Source organism: Thamnophis elegans, unplaced genomic scaffold (genome assembly GCF_009769535.1).
Source record: "Thamnophis elegans isolate rThaEle1 unplaced genomic scaffold, rThaEle1.pri scaffold_238_arrow_ctg1, whole genome shotgun sequence".
NCBI lineage: Eukaryota > Metazoa > Chordata > Lepidosauria > Squamata > Colubridae > Thamnophis > Thamnophis elegans.
This window is the reverse complement of record NW_022473707.1, coordinates 25,001-35,525: the sequence shown is the minus strand read 5'-3', so window position 1 is coordinate 35,525 and position 10,525 is coordinate 25,001. Positions and strand designations below refer to the sequence as shown.

Here is a 10,525-nt window from a genome sequence, read left to right as displayed (position 1 = left end):
AGGAAAATAGCCCACAATTAATACCGCTAAATTTGTAACCCATCACCGCTCTTATAAGATTCTTATTATCTTTCATACAAAATCTGACTTATTTACAGCGATTTGGACATCCCATGTGCAAAATTTCTTCTCTCTCTCTCTCTTTCTCTCTCTTTCTTGGCTGTGCTTTGAAAAAATAATTTACTTACAAAAGATTTATCAACAAAAGATTCCAAGTATATTCCATCTTTCTTTTTTTCTTTTTTCTTTTTTGTAAATCTAGTATTCCCTCCCACGGAACGTTTAAAAAAAAAAAAGAATGATCAGCTAGCAAAAAAATTTGCACCGTAAAATGCGATTTGCAAAAAAATAATAATAATAATTATAATTCCGATGGAATTATAATATATATATATATATATATATTTCCAGCTTTCCATAAATTCACAAAAATAAATCTTCGGTAGCGATACGGGATGGATGATTGGAAGGTCAAATTGCCACCAACGAAAAAAAATCAAATCAAATCAAATTACTGCTCTTAAGAGAAACTGCCTTCACGTCACTAAAAGTTGGCTCTGGAGTGTATCTTGGCTTCCTTCATATTTTTTTTAAAAACCGTTTCCCCGAAAATAAGGCCTCCCCGGATAATAAGCCCAATCGGAATTTTGAGCGCATGCGCTAAAATGAGCCGTCCCCTGAAAAGATTGCAACAGAGCAGCAGCCGTGAGGTGACAGCACTCGCCGCCTCCTGCACCTCAAAAATAATAAGACCTCCCCGAAAATAAGGCCAAGGGCTTATTTCGGAGCAGGAGTGTCAAAAGAAAATAAGACACTGTCTTATTTTTGGGGAAACATGATAGGCAGATAACTGGAGTGTTATCCAATAATAAAATATTTTATTATTTCTCTTCCTCCTCCTCATTTTCTAAGAAGGATCTTTAAAATGCCAAGCATGATAACTTTCTACAGACGTTCCCACTTCAGGGTCAAAGACATCTAAAACCTCGCTCGAGAACTGTCATGTTTGGGAACACAAACTGCAATTTCTGAGGAGAATAATCCCCTCTACAAATTTAAGATTGAAGGAGCCAAGAAAATGATCCGTCTGGCGAGCCGCAAAGAAATTTCTAGCAAGCCCTCAGTGGATCAGAAAAAGGGAACTGACACTGAAGGCCAAATGAAACCCATTCCCGACGATCAAAACCCCGACAAGAAAGAAGAAATAATTTTTTTTTAAAAAAATTGATTTTTCTCCAAGGTTTCTGCTCATTTCTGACACAGGATGGGGGGTAAACGTGGAAGGATTGGCGGGAAAGAAAAATAAGCTTGACTGCCCACTGTTCGCTGGTGAAAAATTTCCTCAAGGCCACATCCAGCCAAATTTCTCAAGTCAGAAGAGGTTCGTCGTCAGCGTTCCAGTTCGCGAAGTTGTCAAGTTGCGGATCGGTGAGAGGGACTAGAAGCACTTCGTCTTCATCGTTGGGAGATGGCGAGGTGTTCCGGTTGTCTCCAGATTCCGCGGAACAGGTGGGCGTGGAGGAGAAAAGCCGGACACGGAGGCTGCTCATGACCCCCGCAAACCGTGGAGTAGGCCGCGGGATGTGAAGATCTGGCGTGGGTTCTGCAGGAGTCGGTGGGACCTTGACGGGAAGAGGCGCTGGTTGGTTTTCTGGAAGCTGGGATGAAGCATCTCCGTCCCCACGAGACGGCTCAGCAAGGTCGGCGGGAGCGGAAGATGAGTTAGGGGCGCCGGTAGAAGATGAAGCAGGGGAGGTCGGGTGACGCAGTAGCCCCATTCGGCGCATGCGCCTCGTCAGACGTCGTACAAAGCGGCTTTGATGAGGACGACGCCCTCTGCCAGCCCCCGGAGGGCTAGCTGGGTCTCGTCGCAAGATATGCAGGAGAGACCGCAAATTCCCCAGGACCGAATTCTGAAACGACAACCCAGAAGAAAATGAAATCTTCAGCTTCACAAATTCACAGCTTGGGAGGCTGAAGCTGAGAACTGTCCCTTGAACTACAGCTAGTCCTCGTCTTACGGCAGCTCATTTGAAGTCACAACGCCGCTGAAAAAAGTGACTTACGACCGTTTTCACAATTACCACGATTGTGCTAGCTATCCCTGATCCCACACGATCAAAATTCAAACATTTGGCCACTGGTTTATAGTTGTGACGGAGCCTGGGGCCATTATGTGACCTTCTGACAAGCAAAGTCAATGGGGGAAAAAACAGATTCACTTAACAACTGCATTACTAACTTAACACCTGCAGTGATTCACTTAACAACTGTAGCAAGGAAGGTCTAAAATGGGGCGAAACTCGCTTCACTACTGTCTCACTTAGCAAATTTGGGGGTCAATTGTGGTTGTAAGTCAAGGATCACACACAACGATGGGATTCACTTACCTTCCCTACCGGTTCACAAATGTGGCGGCATGCACGCTTTCTCGCTTTGCTTGTACTCGCCATGTCTGTGCAGGCGTAATGCTCACACATGACGTTGGGGTGGGTGGGAAGTGCTCCCCGTAACCGCCACTACTAGTTCGCCCAAACTGGAGAGAACTAGCTGAATATCACCTCTGATTACACAGAGTCTTAGTTCTCCTCCGGGTCTCCGGATACGCTTCAAGGTGCTAGTTATTACTTATAAAGCCTTTCATGGTATTGGACCTGGGTACTTGAGAGACCGCCTGCTGCCAATTACCTCCCAAAGACCCATTAGATCGCACAGGGTCGGCCTCCTCCGGGTTCCATCCACCAGCCAATGCCATCTGGCTACGACCCGGGGGAGGGCCTTCTCTGTCGCAGCTCCGGCCCTTTGGAACGAACTCCCCGCGGAGATTCGGACCCTCACCTCTCTCCTGGCCTTCTGAAAAGCCGTTAAAACCTGGCTGTGTCGGCAGGCCTGGGGTTGATGAGCTCCCTTCCCCTCTCGACAGGTGTGGTTGTTGGTTATTTTAAATGCCTGTCTTGTATTTGTATGTTCCCTTTCCTGTTTGAGTTGTTCGCCACCCTGAGTCCCTATAGGGAATAGGGCGGCATATAAATAAAATAAAACTTCAAACTTCAAACTTCCTTGGTAGAAATGAGTGATTACAGTGGTTGGGGATCTCTTACAGTGAAAAGGCACATCTTTAGGAAGGGCCTACAGAGATCTTAACGGTTTTGGGGTCCTCATGAGATGGATGAAGAATGTCCGATTACTTCTTAGGAACACCAGCAGACAAGTAACATCACACACAAAAATCGGCCAAGTGACCCTCAAGAAGACTAATGCTTATTGGGAGTCATTAGTACACCCTCATGTTGTTATCATCACTCATTCTTGTCTTCCGTTGCTCTACAAAGCTCTTGAGATGTTGCTCCTCAACCTTCACAGATAGATAGATTATATAGATACAGATGAACAGAGTTGGAAGGGACCTTGTAGGCCATCTAGACCAACCCCAACTCTGCCCAAGCAGGAGGCCCGACACCATTTTTTTTTTTGAAAAATGGCAATCCAATCTCTTCTTGAAAGCCTCCAGTGATGAAGCTCCCACAACTTCCGAAGGCAACTATCTGTTCTATGGGTGGATTGTTCTCACTGTCAGGAAATTTCTTCTTATTTCCAGGTTGAATCTCTCCTTGGTCAGTTTCCATCCGTTCTTCCTTCTCTGGCCTTCAGGTGCTTTGAGGAATAGCTTGACCCACCCTCCTCTCTGTGGCAGCCCCTCAAATATTGGAAGACTGTTCTCATGTCTTCTCCTGGTCCTTCTCTTCACTAAACTAGTTCCTGCACCCGTTCATCGTATGTTTTAGCCTCCAGGCACCTCATCATCCTGGTTGCTCTTCTCTGTACTTTTTCTAGTCTCAACGTATTTTTTATAGTGTAGTGACCAAAACTGGATGCTGTACTCTAGGTGTGGCCTTACTAAGGCTTTGTAGAATGGTATTCTATATTCATTTGGTCTTTCACTTAATTAAAAAGACCACTTTAAAGATGCTTTGCTTATTGGTCCAATCAAGCAGAGACATCGTAACCTTGGGTCTGGAATGCCCATAATCACATAATTTTTTCCTCAGAATAATATGCAAGTAATCCTTGATTTACAAGTGTAATTCGGCCCAGAATTACGGTTGTACAATACAATACAATACAATACAATACAATACAATACAATACAATAGCAGAGTTGGAAGGGACCTTGGAGGTCTTCTAGTCCAACCCCCTGCCTAGGCAGGAAACCCTACACCGTTCCAGACAGATGGCTATCCAACATCTTCTTAAAAATCTCCAGTGTTGGGGCATTCACAACTTCTGGAGGCAACTTCTGTTCCACTGATGAATTGTTCTCACTGTCAGGAAATTCCTCCTCAGTTCTAAGTTGCTTCTCTCCTTGATTAGTTTCCACCCATTGCTTCGTGTTCTACCCTCAGGTGCTCTGGAGAATAGCTTGATTCTCTCTTCTTGGTGGCAACCCCTGAGATATTGGAAGACTGCTATCATGTCTCCCCTAGTCCTTCTTTTCATCAAACTAGACATACCCAGTTCCTGCAACCGTTCTTCCTATGTTTTAGCCTCCAGTCCCCTAATCCTCTTGGTTGCTCTTCTCTGCACTCTTTCTAGAGTCTCCGCATTTTTTCTACATCGTGGCGACCAAAACTGAATGCATTATTTCAAGAGTGGCCTTACCAAGGCCTTATAAAGTGGTATTAACCCTTTAGAATTACGGTTGTAAATTATGGTGGTCTTTAAATGGGTCCCTCATGTGATCAACTCAATTTCGTGACTTTTTTTTCCCCCTCTGCCTAATCCTCCACTTATTAAATAAATTCATTTGACCCAGTCAGTGGTTTTGCCAGAAACTGGAAGTAAATGCCAAAAACATAGTAGCCGAGTGTCCAAAATATGTGACCACAGATGACAGGGTGGGTGGGATCGTCTTAAGTACCTTTGGCCAGGGTATGTAATCAGTCATTAAGTGAGGACTACCTTTACATCTTGCTTCTCAGGCACAATTACATGGAAGGACTCGTCTCCAATGAAGACATTAGAGCAGGGGTGTCAAACACGATTTCACTGAGGGCTGCATCAGTGTTGTGTTTGACCTTGGGGGGGGGCGTGGCCAGCTTGACGTCACTCCTGTCGGGGGTGCCTAGGGTGGCGTGAGTGCTCCGCCAGAGAAAACAGTCTCCCGGTCACCGTTTTCTGCTGGGCCGGCCTCCTGCAACTCTCTGCCAGAGAAAACAGTCTCCCGGTCACCGTTTTCTGCTGGGCCGGCCTCCTGCAACTCTCTGCCAGAGAAAACAGTCTCCCGATCACCGTTTTCTGCTCGGCCGGCCTCCTGCAACCCTCTGCCAGAGAAAACAGTCTCCCGATCACCGTTTTCTGCTGGGCCGGCCTCCTGCAACTCTCTGCCAGAGAAAACAGTCTCCCGATCACCGTTTTCTGCTGGGCCGGCCTTCTGCAACTCTCTGCCAGAGAAAACAGTCTCCTGATCACCGTTTTCTGCTCGGCCGGCCTCCTGAAACCCTCTGCCAGAGAAAACAGTCTCCTGATCACCGTTTTCTGCTGGGCCGGCCTCCTGCAACTCTCTGCCAGAGAAAACAGTCTCCCGATCACCGTTTTCTGCTGGGCCGGCCTCTTGCAACCCTCTGCCAGTGAAAATGGAGCTCCATTTTTGCTGGCAGACACACCACAGGCTGCTCCTTTGCAGTTTCCAGGGTGACCCTGTGGGCCGGATGTAAGCGCCCCATGGGCCAGTTCCAGCCTACGGGCCTTGCATTAGAGGGTTCTTCGACAACCGAAAGGAAATAAGGATAGGAAATTAAGGAAAGAGGATGAGGAGGAGGAGGAGACTGATGGTCTTTTGAGCCTCCAAACGTGGCAACTGTAAGACTTGTGGACTTCAACTCCCAGAATTCCCCAGCCAACATGGTGGGCTGAAGAATTCTGGGAGTCGAAGTCGACAAGTCAGTTTGGTCTTGAGGGAGGCACGCAAAGGCTCACTCACCTGATTGGGATGCTCAACCGGGAACCCTTCTACTGGTGGAATAACCCCGCGAGCGATCAGCTGCCCGTAAGATGGCGGAGCCTGGCGCTGAACCAACTGGGCCTCCATCCGTGACATAGGTGCCAAGACTCTAAAGGAGGGAGAAACCAGAGAATGATCATCCTTGCCCCCTTCTTAGGCGCATAACTTGATTCCTACGACGTGCGCCCTTCTTGTTTTCTTTAGCAAGACTTTATCAACTGGGCAAACTCCAGCTGCGTGGACTTCAACTCCCAGAATCCCATTGGCATCATGGCCAATGCTAAGGAATATGTTCACCTTCCTGGTGGACAACTGAGCTCGGGTGTGTTAGTCTCATTAAAAGAGTATTTTTTTCATTTCCCCTAGTTTCTTCCAGTAGAAGGAGAAATGTTGTGGCCCATCAGCAGACAGTGGAGCTGGTGGCGGACTCAGACAGTGAGGAGGTTGGGGAGGAACATGGGCCAGTTCTGGAGTCTGGGGAAGGCTCTGATGAGGGTTTTGCGTCGGAGGCAGAGAGGGGACCAGGCCCGTCCGACAGTTATCAGCTGCCTTCGAAGTCGGAAATCAGTGGGGCAGAAGAACAGCTGGAGCCTGTTCCCGATGTGCGCATGCAGAGTTGTCAGAAGGGAGCAGCTAAAGAACAGGGGTTGACTTGGGAGTAAGGCCACAGGTGGGCGATGAATGGCCCCTCCCAGAGGAAATAAAAGAGGAGCGAAAGGGGAGTGGAGTTTGCAGGAGGCCAATGAAGTTTCCCCTTCATTGGTTTGTGACTCTCTGAGACTCCTTGCCAGGTTTCGCAGATAAGGTCGGTGACTGTAAATCTTCCCTTGAAAGACTTTGCTGGATATGAATGAGCAGAATTCACAGGAAATTAATAAAAGGGTTTTTTGGTCAGCTTCATGCTCTTGGGAAGCCTAGGTTAGAAAAACACTTCCTGAGCCCTTCATTCTTACTGGTTTGGTACATTCAAATTTATAAATCTTGGGAGGACTTTTATGATTGTCTAGAGCTGTCTCAGCAACGTTAAAATGCATGGACTTCAACTCCCAGGATTCCTGAGGATGTCTATGATTGTCTAGAGCGGATTTAACAACATTACGATGCATGGACTTCAATTCCCAGGATTCCCTAGTAGGCTCGAGGAAGGAAGAATTCTGGGAATTGAAGTCCATACCAAGTGCCAAGATTGGGTAACATGAAACACTGGCCTGGCGGGGGGGGGGGGATCAGCCCACATCCCCAGGACAAAACTCCTTCTCCCATCAGTCCATTCAATACGGGCTCTTCATCTCTATATTGACCCCTCTAGCGCATCAACTCTATCCCCATCCACCTTTCCAGCCACCACACCTCCAAAGTCTCGCCCTCTTCCTTAATTTCCCCAACTGGCCCCTCACCCAAATTCATGGCTCCGGAGCGCATACAAACGGCAGGTGCAACCGAGCGCAATGACCAGAAGGAGACCACACACTAGACTGCCAATGACAGCCGCCGTCACCACCTTGCGGGGGAGGATGTAGGAACAGTCCGCCTCATCTGAGGTATCGACACAATCCGCCTGTCCGTCGCACACCCAGCTCTCGTAGATACAGCGGCCGTCTCTGCACCGGAAGTTCCCGGGCTGGCAGGAGTAACAACGGCGTTCGTCAGCGGCATCCGCACAAAATGTTTGGTAATTGCAACGGTCGGCGGGACCGTAGCAGACAGCACCTCCGATGCCTCGTCCTCCGCAGGCATACTGCCCAGGCGGGCAGCCGTGGCAACCATCCTCGTCGGCACCATTGGCACAATCCCAGTTCCCATCACAGCGCTCGGTGGTGCTGTAACATGTGGCACCCTCACCGCTGTCTCCTCCGCAGGGGAAATCCCATGGCACACAAAATCCTTGCACGTGGTACGTGGCGTTGAATCCCCGTCCTTCTGTTCCCGGTACCGCCTGGTAGACCACCCACGCCCGGCTAGATGGGGAGTCCACCGACACAATCTTGTTGTTGCTTGTGTAATCCAAGTTGCGCAGCAGGTGAGGGTGGAGTGGAGCGCCAGGCGCACCGTCGTACACCCGGAGGGAGTCCCCGATATCTAAGTTAAGGACCGTGAAGCGGAGGATGAGGGGACGGCTATCGTGAGTATCCAGGAGCCACTGGCAATGTGCAGCGCCCAGGTATGAGTCCGAGATGAAGGCCGGGGAATAAATCACTCCGTAAAAGTCGTCCAAGGTGCGGTTGCAGGACACAACAGGCTGTGTTTTAGGTTCTGAAGCAGAGAAAGATGAAAAATGCGAGACACAAAAATGACAACGTTTTAAATTACACAGCAGGAGACCCACGAAAGAACTTCCTTCTCTTCTACCTGTGTCTAGAATTTCTTTCTAGAGATACTACCAGCATCATGAATCTTAAAGACAGCGGTACCTTGGTATAAGTAGTCCACAAGTTGCAACCACAATTGAGCCGAACATTTCTGAAACATTCACTAAGGGTTTTGCCCCGTTTTCAGCACACAACTGTTAAGTGAATCCCTGCAGTTGTTACGTCATACGGTGGTTACATGTCCTTATCGACATTACTTATCAGAAGGTCGCAAATAGGGACCACATGACCGCAGGACACGTCCTAAATGTGACTCAATTGCCAATTGGCTCAATTTTGACCACAGGGATACTGCGACAGTCAAGGGAATAAGTCTAATCTTTATTGTCATTGTACTTAAACACAACAAAATTGGTTGTATAACCGTCCTGAGTCCTGGGGTTATCACTTTGAATGGTCACCAAATGGATTTTTTTTTCAAGTTGAGGACAACCCGTTACTCAGCTGCTTTGAAACTCGTCAAATTTGGTACTCGCCGCATTTTGATGTGACAATTTTGTCCCAGTACTCATCATTTGTTCAGTATTCAATGCACAAACTAGAACGGTCAGCGTCGGCTGCCTTATGACTCACTACTTCAGGGGTGTCAAACTCACGATGACACGTTATTGTCACATGACGTCTGGCAACTTTCCCCTTGGCTAAACTGGGGGTGGGCGTGGCCAGAGCAGGACACATCCAACCCGTGACAACCAGTGGAGGGTTTCAAATTTTTTTAGAACCTCTTCTGTAGGTGTGGCCTGCTTTGGGGGAGTGGCTTGCTGGTCATGTGACTGGGTGGGAGTGGCTTGCCAGCCATGTGACTGGGTGGAAGTGGCCAACTTGTAAAATGTGGTGAAACTCACTTAACAACACTCTTGCTTAGCAACCAAAATGTTGGCTCAGAAACTCTGCCATTTGAAGCACGCAAGTCTTAAAGCTGTCAAGTTACAAGATCCTTGCACCCCCAACCCTTTAGGAAAAAAACCCCCCAGGGTGTTCAAACTTGACAGCTTTAAGACTTGTGGACTTCAATTCCTAGAATTCCTCTTCCAGTCATGTTGGCTCAGGAACTCTGGCATTGAAGCACACAAGTCTTAAAGCTGTCAAGTTACAAAACCCTTGCACACCCTAACCTTTAGGAAAAAAAACCCCAGGGGTGTTCAAACTTGACAGCTTTAAGACTTGTGGAGTTCAATTCCTAGAATTCCTCTTCCAGTCATGTTGGCTCAGGAACTCTGGCATTGAAGCACGCAAGTCTTAAAGCTGTCAAGTTACAAGACCCTTGCATCCCTAGCCCTTTAGAAAAAAAACCCAGGGGTGTTCAAATTTGAAAGCTTTAAGACTTGTGGACTTCAATTCCCAGAATTCCTCTTGGCTCAGGAACTCTGGCATTGAAGTACGCAAGTCTTAAAGCTGTCAAGTTACAAGATCGTTGCATCCCTAGCCCTTTAGAAAAAAAAACCCAGGGGTGTTCAAATTTGAAAGCTTTAAGAGGGAGCTGGAACCGGTTCCAAATGGCACTGTAGATTTGTGGAACCTCTTCTATAGAAGAAGTGAGAATTGGCAGGAACCCACCCCTGGTGACAACCCTGCGCTACATCATTCCTCACGGATAATAAATTGTTTGGATGCTCGTTGTTTTTGATAGCTCATTGCTCCTCCTGGAACCAATGAACAATGAAAACTACAGTACCCCTCCTCCTTTAGTAACCGCAATTAGGACCGGCGATATGGTTGTTAAGCAAAGCGGTCGCTAAGTGAAACTGTGATGGGGCTTACCCTCTACCTTCAGCTTTCCTCTGCTTTTGAGACCTGCGAAGATGATCAATGGAAGGGGCAATTGCAAAGGTTTTCATCCCTGTTGTAATTGTGAATGGTTGCTCAATGAGTCAGCCGCTCAATGAGGATGCCTGGCGACGGGCATGATTGTACGACGGTTTCAGCCTCGCCAAGTTACGTGATCGCCATGTGCAACCTAGCAAGGCCAACGGCGAAAGCCGGATTTGCTTAACGACCAAGAGATTAACTTAACGTCAGCACTGATTCACTCAGCAACCATAACAAGCAAACAAAAAAATCGTCAAATCAGGCAAGGCTGCCTTTCTTAGCAGCTACAATTCTGCTCCCCATTGTGGTCGTACGTTAAAGACGACCTGTACTACAGCTAATCCTC

General features: G+C 47.7%; 1 protein-coding gene across 1 annotated transcript in view; it reads right to left on the bottom strand.

Annotated features, from left to right (window-relative positions):
• Positions 1–767: 767 nt before the first annotated feature.
• Positions 768–10,525, bottom strand: part of LRP10 (LDL receptor related protein 10) — a 28,798-nt gene continuing 19,040 nt past the window's right edge. The window contains exons 5-7 of the mRNA XM_032238489.1: positions 7,399–8,254; positions 5,981–6,110; positions 768–1,913 (exon numbers count right to left, since the gene is read on the bottom strand). Coding sequence (XP_032094380.1) covers positions 1,368–1,913; positions 5,981–6,110; positions 7,399–8,254 — 1,532 coding nt within the window. The 3' untranslated portion in view covers positions 768–1,367. The remainder of the gene's footprint in view (positions 1,914–5,980; positions 6,111–7,398; positions 8,255–10,525) is intronic.